Source organism: Tauraco erythrolophus, chromosome 4 (genome assembly GCF_009769465.1).
Source record: "Tauraco erythrolophus isolate bTauEry1 chromosome 4, bTauEry1.pri, whole genome shotgun sequence".
NCBI classification, from domain to species: Eukaryota; Metazoa; Chordata; class Aves; order Musophagiformes; family Musophagidae; genus Tauraco; species Tauraco erythrolophus.
The window spans coordinates 58,825,514-58,844,273 of NC_141468.1; the positions used below are offsets into that span (position 1 = coordinate 58,825,514).

At 42.2% G+C, this 18,760-nt stretch overlaps 1 protein-coding gene across 1 annotated transcript; it reads right to left on the reverse strand.

The window, feature by feature from the left end:
- Nucleotides 1-1,306: 1,306 nt before the first annotated feature.
- Nucleotides 1,307-18,716, reverse strand: XPNPEP3 (X-prolyl aminopeptidase 3). The gene is made up of 10 exons (XM_086611037.1): nt 18,655-18,716; nt 16,592-16,708; nt 13,692-14,099; nt 12,010-12,212; nt 11,073-11,135; nt 9,577-9,690; nt 7,064-7,149; nt 6,228-6,411; nt 4,619-4,739; nt 1,307-3,777 (listed from the first exon to the last, which is right to left on the reverse strand). Exons 1-10 carry the CDS (start codon nt 18,713-18,715, stop codon nt 3,611-3,613), a joined length of 1,524 nt encoding a protein of 507 aa, XP_086467163.1. The 5' UTR covers nt 18,716; the 3' UTR covers nt 1,307-3,610.
- Between the last annotated feature and the right edge of the window lie 44 nt (nt 18,717-18,760).

The following is an 18,760-nucleotide window of genomic DNA, read 5'->3' on the forward strand; positions in this document are numbered from 1 at the left end:
AACGTTTTGCCTAGAAACCTTGTTCCCCTTCACGTTATGTAAAATACGACACATGATCAATAATATGAAACTGCAGAAAACTTTCTCATATGATAATTCCATTGATTTTTAAAAGAAATAATTAAACTAACTGTTAAGACTGAGTTCATCAATACCATCTGACTCCTTTGTTCCCTCCTCTTGAGCTGGAAAAATCAATCAGGTTCTCCTGGTTAGCATAACCAGTTTCCTGGAGCTATTACATTGCTCTGACAACATACTGAATAGCCATTTCATACCTTGTTCTCTCCTTGCTCTCACATCCACCTGCACACATCCCCCCAGCTCCAAATCACACCCTTCTCCTGAATCTTCTCAATTGCATTGTACATTCCCAAGAACCTCCATCTCTATTCCCTTTCACATGCTCCCTCAGTTTACTTCTTCCTACATCAGGTTCCTTTGCAAAATAATGAACACCATTTCAGGAAAGACATATTGCATTTTTCACAGATAACAGAGATACAGTGACAAATTGTGTAAAATGCCAGATTTCTTTCCACTTTGACAACAGAAGCATTTCTGCAAATTAGCACCTCTGCTCAGACTGTACTTTAACAACAGGACTTTACCACTAACTAGTTCTCTGCGAGGCAAAGCAGGCCCCTGGTAGAATATGAAACGAGAAAGCCAAGAAAAGCCTCCTGGGCTTCCTCTGAAAACAAAGCAGCTTCTTCATAGGGATGGGCTGGCTCCGATTTGAAAATTTTCTCTTGTATTCAGATGCCCTTTAGTCCTGTGCCATAGTCACAATAAAATCTCTCCACCTGTGAACGTGCATATACCTCAAATTCTCTGTTGCTTCCAGTGATCCCACCAACGCCCTCATCAAGCAGCTGGCAACTTGTGCCGCCACTGAGAGCTGCTCCTGCACCCAAGTGGCTGGAGAGAGGAATTTCTTCTCTGGCAGAGACCGATCGTAAATCTAGCTGTACAGGATTGGCGACTGGGGAGGTTCGCCACGGACACGTGCAGCTGGAGATGGGATTCTTCAGCGTTTCTTGACGGTCATGTAAAACGTTCATGAGTTTGGTTGTATTCAAGGGACACTGCAGCATACACGTAGGTCCCAGATGATACTCTGATTATCCACCTTTGCAACAAGTGAGGAAAAGTCTTCAAAAGCATAGGTTGGTAAGACTCAAATTTAATACAATCTGCAAAATGCACTCTTTACATGGAACAACAGATTCAACACATTAGCAACTGTTTATGCTGACGAAATGGCTGAACACTGTGGAAGAATTACAGAAAATGGAGCAATTCAGACACACTTAGCATGGTGGGGCACAGCAGCCCTAGCAGATGCATTACTCCCCACTCAGCAGAGCCACAAACGCTTCTTTACCTACAGAAACATTCATCCGCCACATTCCTAAGACCTATTGGTGTTTGCAAGTTGCAGGATTTTCCTGAGAGGAGTAGGAATTAGGGTGTGCCTACATTTGACAAAGTTACTTCAAGTCCAAGATAGGTTACAGTTAATTTATAAATCTTGAAAAACAGTGCTCTTCCTGGAGTTGCTTATACCTATTCGACAGCCATGCAACTCGATGGCCTGAGAAATTACTTTCTACAAATTATTTTATTTTAAAAATAACTTTTTATATGTATTTCAAAGGCTTATTTACAGTAAGTACAATTATTAACTCTCTTAGGTACACGAGTAGATGTGCAGATCAGCACACACATGTAGGTCTCAGGTTAATGTTATTCTAGGCTGCTTACATAGTTCCAAAATCCAAGATTTGTCCCAGTTGACATAGCTCTAACAGGTGAAATTGGAACAACAAACGCGTCACAGATCAGAACAATATCAAAAATATTCATCAGTTCTGTGTCCACACTTAACAAGCCTTCATCCTACCAATTTACACTGTACATATCACTGCAATGCATGAGCATCAAAGAATAGCAGATTCTCTTAAATAGGTGAAACTTGATACACTAAACTCTGTAAAAGCATTTATTTTTCATCATGTTTAAAAAATAAAATTACATGTCTTGGCTGCTTTTCAAGTGCCAAGTTCAAACCCCAGCACATGCACCCAGCTCCCATTAAAAGCAATGAGACTCTTCAGTTGGCCTTCACTAAGTGAAAGGAAACATAGAAAAGAAAAAAACCAAAAACACACAAAACCAAAAAACAAACAAACAAACAAACAAACAAAAACACAAAAAAACCAACCCACCCAAAAAAGCAGATGTCACTAGAGGTTATACAGCAACAGAACCAGAGGTTGAACTCAGGAACCCTGACTACCTCTCTCAGACATGTTAAATAGCTGTTTGTCAAAATATTTTCATTAAATACACAGATGCCATGTTTGCCTCTAGTAGGTGTATTTCCTACTACATACAATGGCCTGGGTGGCAAGCTGATGTTGAGGAAAGACAACCCTTCTCTTTACTCCTCATCCATCCTAGCCCCTAATCACATTTTCAGCTGCCTCAAAAATATTATCACAGAGCATTAGTTACTGAATGCGCTTGGCAAAACCCAAAAGGCAGCTATGATCATGCCCTCAGTGTTTTGAAACAGAGAAATAATTCAAATTCCATATAAAAGCCGTACAAAGACTTGAGACTCACCATAGGGCAGATTCTTCAAAAATGAACTGCTGAAGTTGCTGGCACTTAGAGCATAAACCAGAAAGGTGCTGTGACTGTCCCAGAATCGGACATCTCACATCTAGGTGACAACCAGCAGCTCACCAGTGCAGTCCAGCACAGCCAACACAGCCCTGCTTCCCAGCGTAGAGGCGGGCTCAGAACAGAAGACTGGAATGGACATTTGGGACAAAAAGAAAGGAATCTGGAAGACAGCAAGAATGTGTATGTCCAACCTCCTGAGCTCTATTTGTCCTTTCTGAAATTACCAAACACTCTAATAAGCTGAAAGACCAGACGACATGTTTTTCCCTGCTGTTGGCCTATTTTGCATATGCCTGAACAAGGCCCAAACATATTTTTATCCTTAAATACTAAAAGCGTTCTCCACAGGCTTCAGATGACACTACCTCCCAACGAATTCCATCTTCCTGACTACCAAAATCCCTCCTTCCAGGGCTTTATAAAAATCAAAGCTGTCTGACACACTTTATTCCCCTAAAACAGCATTTATCAAAGCCTCATTTTAAAAATCTGACTGTTGTGAAACTACTGCTAAAGAGGAGAAAATGTGGCCCTGGTCTCAGCAGTTACAGCTATGCATCTGGAGAGGGACCAAGCAGAAGCCCTGCTGGTGGCACTGAAAAAATTCATCCCTCTAAGGGCACCAGAACAGATGGATCCACACAGCAGAGGGTTGAATCCACTCCCATGTCCTACAAAAGGTCAATATCAGCACTAATCAAATCAGAAGGAAAACACACACAGAAAAGGTTGCTTTGCTTTTTCATTCCTCAGTACTCAAGCCTTTTTTTTGCATTCCACTTCCCAGCCCCAGTCTTGGAAACAGCCATCAACTGTCCACACCCTCCATCACTTGACAACTAGAGCCAGCTACAGGAGATCTGCATCCCTGAGGGCTGCGTCTGCCGAGGAGGATGCAAGAGGCAGAGAAGGGGCATTACGAGCTGCGGCCACAGATCTGCTCGATGTGGTAGATCTCCTTGGGACAGTCGGCAGACAAGATGAGAGGCACATCCTCTGTTATCACAACATCGTCCTCAATGCGCACACCAATGCCACGAAACCTCTCCGGGGCACTCACATCATCCTCAGGGATATAAATGCCTGAAAGAAGAAAGGGAATTAAAACACACAACACTCTCCAAAACACCACCGTTCTCTTACTGCACCACCATGAGAGCAAGGCTGGATTTTCAGCAACATAACATGAGTTTGATCCTGAAAAATTTTAATAAGGAAAGCTGCTCTCTTTCCTCTCACTCATGGCAGTTGGTGGGCTAAGAAAGGAAAGTGTCCCTCAGTGCCTGCATACACTAACATGTTAATAAAAACTTCCACAATTACAGCTGGCCTTTCTGCACTTCTTGCTCCCAATGATGCTTTTAGCAATGTTCTGAACAGAGAGAGAGAAGAGCAAAGCGTTAAGTATCAGTTTCCAGCTGACAGCTCCAAATCCAGTGACAAGCAGAAAGAAAGATTCATCACAAAATGCCTAATTTGCAAAGCTGAGCTGTGAATGCCTGTAACTGCAGACTGCAACGCTTGAGACTTGCACTACCAGTGACTGGTAGTAGTTTAGTCATAGTAACACAGACCATAGCACAAGTGAATTGACCCTGCTTCTCTGCACTGCGATTGACCTGTGTTGCTGTGGGTCAAACACCAGCAGTCTGAGGTCTACACTACTCTCCCTTCTGCTGCACAGGCACTTTCTGAGAGTTTACTCCCATAGTTTGTTACCTTAGCTGTGTTTGGGAGGGAAATAATGTTTTCTAATACTGTAACGATTTTGGGAGGGAATAACTTAAGGTTTTCTAATAATTTTCAATTTCACCAGAAAGGACCTGAATGCTTTGGTCTGAGGGATCAATTAACTACTTAAAGCAATACTGTTATCCTCAGTGTTGGCATGTTTTTGTCCACCACTGAGTGCATCTCTTTTTACCTGGTTCAATTGTTATGACCATGCCTGGTTGGAGCGGGAGTGATCGGGATATATCTGGGGTATCGTGAACATCCATGCCCAAGTAATGGCCCACATGATGTGGACAGTACTTTCGAACAGCCTAACAGAAGACAAAAAAGTGTCACAGAGCAGTTAAACACAGCCCAACCTCTTGTTCCTACACAAAAGGTGGGGAGAAGAAACAGAATAGTTGTGTGCTTAACTAGCAATCTTACTGCCATGACTAGGTCACCTTTACCAGAACTGATGGCCCTCAAAACCCACCCATACCAAGTGCCTATTATGAGTATATTGCAGACTGCCTTTCCCCCTCACTAAAAAGAACAGCCCAAGCCCATCACCACCTCGGCATGTCAGGCAAGACTTTAGTTTCCAGCTCACTGAACTTTGCTGCCCCATTCCTTTCCATCCCTTAAACATCCAAGCCCTGCCTTGCTCCCATCAGCAGATCCTGACAACCAGCAGCAGCTGATACAGCTGCTACGTGATGTGGCAAAGAGGTCTCGTATGCACAACAGAGTGGATGCTGGGCTGATTTCACGCAGCAGCTGGAGCAGAATTTTAATCCACGTCTACAGGGCACTGTCACTGCCCTCCCCCACATCATCCTTATCCCCCTCCCTCCAGAAAGGAGCTCCCTGACAGCAGGAATCAAAGAGCTAATTCCTCCTTTGCCTCACACTCCTCACATTCACTAGAGACTGAGCTGCAGACACTGGTCTCATCTGGCCGTGCTGCCGCCTGCCGAGAGAAATCGGCAGGGTAGCCTCTGATCACAGGCAAAAACACGTGCTGTCATGGCACTGACACTGCAGGACAATTAAATCTGGCAGAAATCTGTACTACTGCCAAAGGGGTAGTTCTGTCACCTGGTTCTGCCATCTTTCTTGTATCGACACCAGCGATCATGCGAGTTTGCAGTGAGTGAGATGAGACAAACTTCTCGAACTGCAAACCAATCTTATTTTATCTGCAGGTCCACCTCTAAGGAAGACCAGTTACCCAGTCTGTTCACTGGATAGCTCTGTAAATCCCAATACTGACATAAACAGTGCAGAAGAGGCAGCAGGTGGAAGAACTGAGAAGAATGGGGCGCATCTTTTGGTGGCACTGCAGATTTATGCTATGTTAAACGGATCACTAAACGGTGACTAATTGCCTGCAGTCAGCCCCAGACCCAGAATTTTGTGCTAGCGCCAATGTCTCTATAGGTTCCTTCAGACTGTCTGTACTCTAAAGCAGCATCCACACTAAAAAGTACTGCAGACCAACAGGAATGGATCTGCAGAGTGAAACAGCAAGTGTTGAGGAACAAATATTCACACTATGTGTGTATAAGTCTGGGGGGTTACTTCAGACCAAATTGTGCGCTGAATGGTTGAAACATATCTTGAAGTTCAATCTTGTTTGAGAGAAATCCAGTTCTGTGCTGAGACCAGCCCACAACATGAATGGAACTGTAGTCAGTGGGGACAAGATTAATCTCAAAAGCACATTCCTGTGCCAAACTAAAGCCACTAACACAAACCCAAGGAGAAAAAAGTCAGGCCTAGTAGGGGGGAAGCTAGTGTAAAACAACTTCAAGTACCTTGAAGAAGTGGCTGTCAGTGATGCTGCTCTTTAGGACTCCCAACTCTTTCAGTTTCTGTCCAATAAGACTCAGCATGAGGCTGTAGATATTTTCTAGACTCATGCCTGGGGAGCAGAGGCTCAGGCAGGACTTCTGGATATCCAGGACAGCCTGGTATAGTTCTGCTTGGGGTTTGGTGAACCTGAAAATCATTGAGAAAAGGAATAAAGGACATTTCTCACAATTAAACACAGACCCTGTTTTGGGTACAGATTCAGTTCAATGTTGGAGCAGGGAAAGTCAGAAAGGAAAGCAACTGGCTCCTTATATGAAAGGCCAGACAAGGTATCACTGCAACATGCCCTTCAATACACCAGGTAGAGGCAGAGTTTCCCAGCTGACAACCTGACCTGAAAGCAAAGCAAGACAAAAGTACTGCAGGAAAAAGAATACACTTGAGCCAAAACATACAGCAATCAAACACATAACCACAATAACACCACACCAGCAAATTCACAACTGATAGTTGTCAACTAAACTTCAGGTCAACTAAACTTCTCTTACACACAACCACAGTCAGCCACAACAGAATGCACAAAAGCTGTCTCTGCTCATTAGGTGTGCTGTAATAGCTGAAAATAGCAGTAATCACACATATTCATGCAGTAATTAATGAGGCAGTGGGGAATACAGCTTCTCGTCCTGAAAGATTGGTTTATATAATTTGATTACTCTGAAGAACCACAGAATGAGACACGTTAAAACTACTCACACAGAGATTAAACACACATACACTCAATCCATCAATTATTTAAGAGTTTAAAGTTCTTGAAAACAGCCCTATCGCAGCATACCTTCCATTGACAGGCCAGGTACGCGTGATGTCACTTACGTAGCAGGAATACTCACATCCACCATCTAGTAAGACCAATTCACCATCCTGGAGAATAACAGGAAAAAATGCCCTGTGAGTCAGTCCAGCTATTAACTGAATTGATTTCTCTGTCTGAGAGCAGGAAAGGAGATTATGCATTTATTTTTGCAAAGCAGCTGCAAAGATGTGAATTCCCAGAACGACAGAACAACACCCCAGTTGCTACTATTTATAAATAGGCTACTCCAGTTGGATTGTTTCTCTGCAAGGTAATCTCTGACTGTTATGCTTATCTACAGCCTGAACTCCTAACACGCTGATTTTCAAACACTTTGAGATAAAAAAAAAGACGTTTTCCTTGAACTATTCTGTGCTCTGAGACATCAGTCCCATTCACATCTGGATTGTTTACTCCAGCAAATTACACCAGTGACTGCTTTCACTAGAAGTTCTCTGCTAGTGACTGAGACAGAATGGTTTTGCAACAAAACCATAGATTTCCGAGCTACCCACAAGATCACTAACAGCCTGGTCATAAGGTAGGAGGATCCAGCAAAATCACTTCTCTGACAGTGTACCACTATTGTAAATGCGCTATTGAATAGTTTGTTCCATCTTCCCTGTTCTCGTCTGGAAGTTTCTTGACTGCTCTAAGATATACTTTTGAATCTATCTGGTGATGAACAAAAAACTTTTGGACGTGTGAATCTCGAATTCAGTTCAGCAAAACTGTTCCATGTCAATTGAGTCACTGACTGCATGCACATCTTCCAAAAGCCATGAAAAAAAGACAAAGGGCCAGGAACAAAACCACTGTCTGCTTTCCCTCCTTAAAGGGTCTATAAACAGAGCAGTGAGATCTGCAAAAAGTTTGGATTAAATTCTCTATGGATTTACACTACATGTATTCCAAGGCCTTTTATAGAGATTCACTCCACAGATCTGCGACTGTGCCAGCAGCCATGATGTGGAATGATAAGGAATAATTCTAGCACGTTAAGAGGAAGAATAATAATAAGAATTTCACTGCTAGCACTACTTCCAGTGTTAGCTACTATCATTATGTACAGTTAAGTGCCACAACCACTTACACAGGTAGATAAAGTAGCAGTGAACAGATCTCACTATCCCACTGAATAGTCAGGCTATTAACTATTCATTTAAATTGTATTTTTAACTTTTTCAGAATAGCTGATTCAATTCTTTGAGTAAAATATGAAATTATAGCATCTGCCCTCTTCCAAGCAATTAAACAAGCTAAGTAACAATTTATTGGCTAAAGGAATTCAGCCTGTGGCTTGACTGTCCAGTAAATGCCTTATGTCATGCATCTTGTCCTCTTTCTTTAAAGCTGAGTCCACTAAGTGGTGGACTGAATGAAGTCCATGTGAGGCATAGCAGCCTTCAGATACCTTCCAAATTAGACACTTTGTTTGCCTATTTGGCTAGAAGATCTGTAGGAAGTAGCACACAAAGGAAAAGAAAGAGTCAAGTTTACGGATTTAACCTCCTACTTAGCAGTTTTGAAAAAAAACAAGTGACAGACATTTAAATGAACAACTTTAACAGAAGCAACTGGAGTTACATGAGCGCGCCTGACCTTGGATGACAGTACAACAAAGGAGGCTTCTTTCTGCCAAAAGCAGACTGTCATATCTTTTGTACATCTGTCTCTGCAGATCATTTCAAGGTCTGCTAGCACGCCAGCCTCAAGAAAAGATAATGCTAGTGGGAAAGTTTCATCCTGCATTAAGACAGAGGAAAAATACGCTCCTCTGAAAAGTGAATTGTGAGTAGAGTAGTGGAGGAATACTGCTCTTGGAAACACTTCTCTGAATCTAAAGGGGTATTGGCAGGAAAGCTGGAGAGGGTTCAATTCAGAAATGCGAATCTTCAAAACAGGACAAGACATGTTAATTTACCTACAGCCATCTAATCCATCTCTCAACATTTAACACTGATCCCTTCCCTCCTTGTTCCCTTTCCCTGCTTTGCTGGCCTACATGGAGTCCGAAATGCTTTTCAGCTTTGCCAGAGCAGGAACGCACTACTGCACCTTATGTTGCAAAGCAAGGCCAAGCAACACCAGTGACGGCAGAAGACCTCCCACAGTGTCTTCACTCTGCCTTCTGCAGCAGTCCCTCTCTTTTGTGAGGTTAGCAACCCACCCAGCACTGCACACTGCAGCACATGGCACAGGAGCAGACATGCTCGCTAAATGAAGTGATTTGCAAGTCTCTTTGCAAGTCCTTCCACTGTTCAGAAAATACTTCAACAAGTGCAAAGAGGAGAGAAAGAGACTAGATGAAATGAAGTTAATCTGTCATTGACAGTAAAACTAAACAGGGCAGGATTCCTTTCCCCTGCTCACTTGAAAATATATAGTTAAGTGTTTTGATCTGTTCAGTCAAAACAAAGAGCAGCTAGGGGACACATATGGGGACGGTGTGTCACAGCACTGCATTTTAAGTTAACGGACAGCATATGGTTTACCTTGATGAGCTGATTGTTCTTCACATAGTGCAAAGTGTTTGATCTGTTGCCACCAGCAACAACAGGGGGGTAGGCCAAGATGTCAGCACCACGAGCCCGGCACTCAAATTCAAACTGGAATACCAATTCAGAGAGGAGGAGATAGTTAGTGCTGATTCAGGTGATCAACTGCCCTGAGGCTATTATAATTCATGTCCTACAACTGTTTTCTTGATTTGTACAACACAAAGTGAAACCGGAAAGCGAGTTCACTAAATGAAAGCAGCTTTGAAGGTTTCCCAAAAACACTGGAGAAAAAAAATACAGAACTATCCACTTTTTAAGAGAGTGTTTTAGGTCTGCATCTGGTCTCATGGAAGATCTTTCTGGTGCAAGCTGTTCAATACTGTATCAAACATTCATTACGTTGTCATAAATCCAGGTGAGGATTTGTTCTTACATAAAGTAACGCTCTTAGTCGCCATATGACTTTGCAAATTTTCAAAGATCCTAAACGTCAGCATGACAACAGCCGTGTTTTGTTATCTTTTAAAATTACAAGGTACCAGCATATTTACAGCAGAATCTACTTTCATGACTGTTGAGCTAAGAAGGTTTGAAAGCATGCACTACCTTGATGTCTGAGGGAAAAAAAAGGGAAAAAAAAGGCACTATAAGTCTCAAAATCTTTACCTTTCTTGAATGTTGAAGCTGATGAAAGTATGGAAAAGAATAAACTTAACATCTATAAAGACCCTCTATATCCTCAATATATTAATAACATGTCTTTTCTATAATTACCAAAACCACATGGGACAGAACACTCCAGGATGCCTACACGTAGTAAAGTAGGCTTTACGATCCTGATCTGGAGCGACATATTGATCGTAAAACACACTCTAATTAAAATAATTTTCTTTACAAGTCAGTAATGCTGCTCAGTGCCATCTCAGCACAGGCCCATCTATGTCATAACAGAGGGTCAAATCCTGCAGATGTTTCTCAAACAGGCATCTCACTGCAATGGTTTACAAAATTCCTTACCAAATGTGCAGGCCAATTAGTCCTTATTTTGTAACTGAGAGGCGTCTACACTGCTTCAAGATAGCTGTGGTAATCTGATGTAGTAAGAGGCTAGAGTCAAGACAAGCAGGCTTTACAAATAGGTGTTATAACTACTTAAATTCTGTACGATAGAACCCTAATACAGAATAAGATAATAACTATATCTCTGATTGTTTAGCAGAGTTTATATTTAAATACAGAGGAAAAAAGACATCAATAGCAGATAAACTTAGACAACCAATACGTTCCTTAAATAAGGGTATGGGGAGTATAGCTGAAGAAGTCCTCACACTGACTTTTCTGCTTGTCCTAGGAACCATAAGAGTTGCGTGAAGGAGAAATGTGCTACAGTGGGAGGAGGCACATTACAGAGAGATCTGACATTTCTAGTTTCCTGGAAGAATAAACAATATCCATCCCTTCTATCTCACCTCCAAACACGAAGTACTCACCTTTGCATACAAAAAGGCTTCATCCACGGGGGATTTGCTGGCAAACATTGTCTCTGTGAAAGCCTATGAAAAAGAAGGGCCTTTCAGTTAGCAAAGGAGCCTGAACTGGAGGGAAGTTCTTTTTTTTCACCCGCTGTCTTTTGAGGAAGGCCTAAAATCAGCTGGCCCAGAACACGGAAACCAGAGGCAGCTGAAAATGCAGACCGCTGTCAAGACTAGAACCTAGTAAGCTCTGTTCCGCATGAAACTCTATTTAGGTGCTGACTGACTCTAGTTTTTCAAAAAGGGTTGGATGACTGAAGCTGATCCCATGGGTTTGCATTTTATGAGTTGTCTCACCTATGGATCTCCTCACATATAACAGGAGTGCCTTATGCAGCTCCTCCTTCAGAGAAAGACAAGCTGTGCCTCTCTTTTCTGTTTGGCTATCTATTTTAATAATGTTTACAAAAACATAATTGCATTTGAGGTATCTGTCAGATTTGTTTAAAATTGGCCAATAGTTCAAAAGATATTTGAGGGAGAAGGGGGAATACGGAGACATACCTAGGCAATGCATTCACAAAAATCCTGTTTCCTCAAAATCAACAGGATAAATGGGAAAGAAAATGGCATGGGGAAGGAGAGGGGAAGTTGGGAAGAGAGTGAAGAGGTTACCTCTGCTCCTGAATAGATACTGCTCTTAAACAAAATCTAATGACTGTTGGCTTGTCTTCGATGGAGATACATTTATTGAGAAGCTGGTAGTCCAAGCAGTCTTCCTGTTTCAACTTGTCACAGGGAGGGAGCTGAGCCCAGCCGATCGCTGAGACACAGCAGTTCAGTAACAGATGAGACCAAAGCTATCCTTCCAACCCATGTCACCCCATCAACAGCCCTCCCCCCTTTCTTCTTTAAAGGAATATACTGGTTCATTTGGAGAGCACACAACCCATACCTCTGCTGTCATTCGCCCAGCTATCTTCATCCTTTCAATCTCTGCAGGAGATTTGATGAGCCGAAGGTTTTGCACTAGATGTCGGATGCCCTGGATCTGGTTTTTCTTCCGAGCTTTTATCTCAGCCAGGGGCTGCATGTAGTCAGAATGCAGGTCTCTATGCACTGGTTTTCTCAAGTCATACCAAACGATGCTTGACTCACCTGGAATACAAAATAAAAGCTGACACAGCCTGTGCCCTCGATGCTGTAAGGCAATTTACCTTTTACCCATCACATAGAATCAGGGTCATTGTCAGCTACACTTCAGAATATCTTTGGGGAACAATTGCTCATTTTAGGTATTCAGAGAAGATGAACTTACTGGGGACAAACACATTTACCAATGTGGAAATTTATTTAGAACATCAGAATTAGCACCCACATTTTCCCCACAGGAGCATTTTAAATGTGAATGAGTAGAAAAGCCATGCTGAGTCACACCTAATGTCCACCTAGGCCCTCCTTCTTTGGTGACAGTAGCCATTAGCAGGTGATGACAAAAAGTGTGTAAGAAATTGGGCATTTATGAAAGAGTATTTCCCTTAGCATGTCCTCTCTACTTCTTTATTTCTTCATTTCAAGGCTGCATCTTCAGAACTGTGATTAGTTGCTTTTCAAGGACCTCTCCCCCATGGAACTAAAAATTTTTGAACCCATTTATACTTTTGACATACCTAACCTTCCATGAATGATCTACAACTTAAAACTTAAAAGGTGTCAAAACCTGCCATGTGATCATTTCATTCAGTGTTGCCTTTGTTTGTAAATGACGAAAAATGGCAACTAATCATTCCTACTCATCCCCTCTGCACTTTCCATAACCATACACATCTCTCATACCTTACCCTCCATTTTCTCTTTTTCAAACTGAGGTTTGTCCAGCATGCATCTCACACACACTCCCTACTTCCCATCATTCTTGTTGCCCTTTCTGTGACTTTCCTATTTTCAATGTATCCTTATTTGAAACAAAATAACAAGAATCCAAGATGGTATTTAAAACTCTAGCATTCACTCTATTTATTTGTGTAATCCCCCAAGCATTTGCCCTTTTTATATTGTCATAAGACTTCAACTTCATTTTATAATGCACTAAGTTCACCCTGGATTACAAGTATTGAGGCCACATGGTGATGTTCGAGCAAAAGAACGTATCTAAAGGACATCAATGTTTGTATTTCAAAAGTAAGTTAACATGTAGCTAAAAAAGGTGAGTGGACTAATAAGTTCCCTGTGTGGATCATTTTCCAAGTCTATTATGAATAAAACACCTTCAAGTTTCCTATGCTTCATCTGGTTCTGGGTCTGTCAGCAAGACGATATGACCAAAACAGTTACACGGTTTGCAATGCTGTCTTGCTTATCCTGTTCCTTACATTTCACAGATGTGCACACTGGCGTGTTCACATAGGTACACAAGAAATTCAGAGAGGAGGAAAAGCTGTTATTTTCAAAACTACATGTCCACTGATGACCCTCAAGAAGCTAACAAGAACTTCCAATTGTCTTTGTCCTACTGTCATACCCCCTGCACCTCCCGAAGTTCACAATAGTCTTGGTGTCACAGACCACCTTCCAAACCCATACCACTCAGACCCTGCAAACCATGTCTCATTTCATTCCCCCTCCATTTTTTGTTACCTTTCAGCTTGGCCACCAAGTGGCTGAACTCCTCGATGGGGTAAGCTTCATCTACTCCTGTGAGAGCAATTGCCCCATCTGCACCTGATCTGGGCCCATCCCACAACTCTCGGCTTGGATCTCTCCGGGGCACAAAAAGTATGGCCTTGTGGGAGGGCAGTGCCTTGCCAGGAATGCTCTGCAGCACCAGGATGCTGTCAGGCTCCTGGAACCCACAGAGGTACAGGAAATTAGTGTCCTGGTGGAAAATATAGGGGATGTCATTGCTCATGTAGTATGTGGGGTTGGATAGCAGAATCACTGTGTGGTCCAATCCATCCCAGCCATGGGCTTCCTTCTGGATCAACGCCATCAGTTTGTGTCGGCGAAGAGCATATTCCACCTGTGACAATCCTGGGGTTACCTCTCCTATGAATACAAAACAAATCAGATTGAGAAATTCAAAGCATTTACGATATTTTACTAGTTGCGTGCCCGATTCCTGCCTACTCCCTGAAGCCTTTTACATACGTGGTTTCATTGTGGCCCCTCATTAACCTTTCCATTACTCTCTCACATATCTCTTGAGCTTCCATCCCTATAGCACATCCTCACTCAATCTGCTCCTTCAACAGGCAAAGACAGAAATTTAGTTTAGCAAATCGAATTTTCTGTTACGTATTTCCATGTAACAGCAGAAATCACAAAACCTGGTACATTTAGACAAACATCTGAACAGATGGGTATTTTCAGAAAGACATGTAAGAAAAGGGGAAGGAGCAACGCAAACTGAACTTTGACTGATGAAAACTAATGGGTTTTATGGCTTCTGGACATTGAACAGAAGATTACCTCACGAGGTTGAGCACTAGTTTCCCCAGATAAAGCTAGAATGTCTATTCAAATACACACTAAGTCAACTCATTAAGTGACTAGTTCTAAACCATAAGGGGCGATTGAGTGTTACAGATACTGAGAGATCAGCCAGAAACACAGAGGTTGCAGAGTCTAACCAGTCACAAGGTTCCAGGCAGAAAGAAACCATGAACTGCAGGCTGGCAGCAGACTCTGATTAAGAGAAGGAATCTCTTCCAGGGCAGATGTAGCTTTTCTCAATAATTAATAATTTGGATTTTTCCAAAGTTAAATACTATATTCCTAATGACTCTAAATAAACAAATGATCTCTTAGTTAAAAGTATGTTTTAAACTGCTCCAGTCACGAAGGATATGAAGTATGGCGATGAAGATACTCACCAAAACCAGACTGAAGTTGAAAGAACTGACAACAGCTTAAGTATGTATTTTTAAAAATGTGAGATTCCTTAACTATGATTTAAATTAATATATGAGCCTTAATCAATACTTTGGCCAGTACCCTACTTTAACATAGATTACATTTTCTTGTTGTTAACTTTCTACTTTCATAATATTTCCTCCTCTTTATTGTATTACGCAGTGACAATTCTAGAATAAAAATTTAAATTTAACTTGTACTGTAAGTGTATTCTGGCATGGGTGGGTGGGAGAGGAAAGTCCTATCCAGAATGTTTTTCCTTGACGAAAGAGACTTTAAGAAAATCTCATATGTTGTATTTGTATCAAACTTTATACCTTTTCAACTCCATACATCCTCAACACCCATTTGGCATAAAAGTCTATTCTTTTTTTAAAGACAAAAACAAACCCACCAGATTTGTTTTACTCTGTAGATCTAGAAATGACAGAGAACACAGAAACTGTTTTAATGCAATCTGACTCCACATTTCTGCAATATTATATTGCAAATCTCCTACACTCCGCTGCATTCCAGTCAGCTTTCTAACTACTGCAGTAGGGTGGAACATGGGAATCCCATTTGTCTTCTGACTGCAAGGCCTGGAAATTTTCTTTGCCTTAAAGACACTTGCTTTTTAAAACAATAATTGCAATAAAACAATGTATTATTTTAAGGAAAACACCACTCTTTTATTAAATGGAAAATTACTATGGGCAGCTGGAATTAATATCCAGTGTTTTAGCTGTGAGTACTTTTAAGGTGTCAGTCTCGTTTACTGAGAGCTGTTCATCAGTGCCCTAAGCAACCTGATCTAGTGTTGAAGTTAGCTCAGCTTTGAGCACAGGGCGGACCTAATAACTTCCTGAGGTCCCTTCTGATCTGAATTATTCTAGTTAAATATGTAAGAGCATGGTTATATATTCATCTGTTCTCTCTGTATACCTATCTATGGAAAAAGAACACAGAACCAGAATGTTTTCCTGAACATATTCTTGAATATGTTTTTACTTCAATTTTTTTTTAGATTTAATCATGGTCATCTCATACCTACATGTCAATTTTCATTAATCTCATATAACCACACAACCTGAGCTCCTCTTTCATCACTGCTTTCTGATAGCCAGAAAGCTATCTTTGTCTTTTTCTTCTTTTCCTCACAGCTTGAACACTCTTCTGAAGGGGGCATGTTCTTTAGACAGGTGGTGTCCAACTCTCAGTAAGTCTCTCTGTGATCTCCTTTTCCGAATTACGCCTTTATTTTGTGACCCATGAGACATTAGATATGAAGCACTCTAGCAGTTCAGCTTGCACAAAGGAGTCCTCCTTAACATGAACTGTACTGTATTCACAGGACAACGCGCTCCCAAGATGCCACTACCACGAAAGGTCTGCAGAACTGAAGTCAGCCACACCAAGCACCCCATGAGAAAAAGGCAAAAAGATAACATGTGAAGCCTATTTTTGGACTCAGCATCGTATCAGACAAGGAAATTAACTACTAAATGTAATTACTGCCTAATGAAGGTAATCATAAACAGCCGAAATCAGAGACATCTGTCCGATGCAGCAAATCAATACTCTGTTCTAGACATCTCAGTAAAACAGAGACAAGAAAGAATCGCAATGATTGGCCTGAACCTAACCTGGTTTGAGAAGATGTGGGTGTGTGAAGGGGCTGGGCTGGCCCAAATACCGGTTTGGAATCTTCTTCTGCTGGGCAGGCTGGATGGAAAATCTTCGGAGAACACATGACTTGCAAACTAGAGGAAAAGAAATGCACCATGTCAAGGTAAAAGACCTTTCCAGTTAGCAAACTGCAGAATTATACTCCAGTCATCTGATTCTTAGTAGCATTCGTTGACCTTATATGACACAAATATCCCTCCCTAACTTCTCAATTTGTTGCTGTACCATAATAGTTTATGAAATAATCTGCACACAACTCAAATAATGCTCAAATATCCATAAAACAGATTGAATGAAATTAACGTATGCTAAACCTGACGATCCAGCAAGAAAACCCAGAAAGCTATGTCAGTTTCCACAGGCCCGATTTCTATACTTGGCGTTCGCCCTCCCTTGCTTCCCTCAAACATCGCAGGGCTTGAAGTATAAGACTTGCATATTGTCTTTTCTTGACTATGTCTTCAAAAATACCACTCATACAGAACAATTATACAGTTTTCAAGGTATTTCCAGTTCTTTAACAATGCCACAAAGAAAACATCAAATAACACAGGTTTATACAGCAATGCAATTTTTTTCTGTGTGAAAGATACTGTTTATGTATTTCACTTAGTTGACAGTAGCATTAACCAAAACAAAGAAAGTTCTTCAGAAGCATGGTTACGTCTCTCTCTTCCAAACTCACACACAGCCAAAGCAGACAAGTTTTAAAGAGAATTATAAGTGTGCATTTTGGAGCTGGGAGTGTGCATGGTAAGACAAAAAACTAAAATTAATTATAATTGCCACCAACTCTACTGACTTTGGAATTCTCAGTCCAGCCTTTTGCAGCTAAGAATTGGTCATGCCTTGATACAAATCATCAGACACATGGAAGGAAATGGTAAATCGGCTTCCTAACATCTATCAGGTGATGTTTGGGAAACTGGTTCTCTTTTATGTCACTTACTACGTGCCTACTATGAAATCAATTCATGCTGCTATAAGATGGCACTGGATTCTTGGAACAAATGATAATCAATTCTTCACTAGCATAAGCAAGTACAAGACAAGCAAAACAGCTGCCTGCCTTTCAGGGAGCTGAGACTGAGACTTATAGCAGAACATATAGACCATGGATTTTCTGTTGCAGCCAGTATGATTAGCCACTAATTGAAGATTACTTAGGCAGGACGATTAATATTCATAACATACAGCATCCACTATGCGATGACTGACTGAAGTAACAGTCTGGAGACTTGGGCAGCAAAATATAATTATGGCTTTTTGTGGCATTTAAACACAGAGGGTTTTCAGTGTCCCACAACCTGCACAGAAGACAAACAGGATACCTTGCCACGAGACAAAAGAACACAACGGGCATTAAATAAAGCAGTACTTTAAAGACAGCAAGGGGCTTTCCACATCGTTGCTTTATTTTTCAAAGAACAAGCCCTTCTTCCCTCGGATTCGACTGTGACCAGGGCTACACTTCGCTGCCGGGGAGAGCTGCCTTCCTGCGCCCCTAACACCCGCAGCGACACGGACACGAGGGCGGCCCCACGAAAACACCAGGTTGGAAGGGTTGAGGTACTTTGCTTCTGGCAGAGAACTCAAAGAACCCCTGTATTCAGCTGGGTACCTCTTCTTGGCTTTGGTAGCCACAACACTCTGTTCTAAAGAGCTCTGAGAAGCGAGGAAAGTCCTTGCAGGTACACGTTTTAGGAAAGGAGAAGTTAAAAGATTTTTATCTAGCGGCAAATTAGGATTTGTTTCAGGAAATTTGCTTCAAATTTTAATCTGAACGGACGCGAGGGCGGGCTCGCCCGCCCCTGAGCGCTGCCGCGGTGTCGGGGGGTGGGAAAGAAGGACTTTAAGCGGCGATAACGCTTACAGTGCCCCGGGCAGTCAGGTACCGCCGCCCCGGGGACGGATGCAACCGCAGGTGCGAGGCTGGACAGGTGCGGGCAGGGCCCGGCGGCACCGGGCCGGGCTGCGCCGGTGAGAGGAAGTACGGCGCGTGGGAGGAGGAGTCTCTGACCTGAGAAGCCGCGCCAGCCCCTCACCGCCGCGCCAAGCCTTCGAGCCGGCAGGCTCGACATGTCCGGGGGACACCGCTAGCACGGGGCCCGGCTGACCGCCCGCCC

Bases quoted from the DNA above. Each gene is read 5' to 3' on its own strand.
- XPNPEP3 (XM_086611037.1), bottom strand. From the start codon at position 18,715: ATGTCGAGCCTGCCGGCTCGAAGGCTTGGCGCGGCGGTGAGGGGCTGG. The intron at 12,213-13,691 runs GTAACAAAAAAT...TTTGTATTCCAG, and splicing joins CTTGGTGGCCAAGCTGAAAG to GTGAGTCAAGCATCGTTTGG. The intron at 7,150-9,576 runs GTAAACCATATG...GTTATTCTCCAG, and splicing joins AGAACAATCAGCTCATCAAG to GATGGTGAATTGGTCTTACT.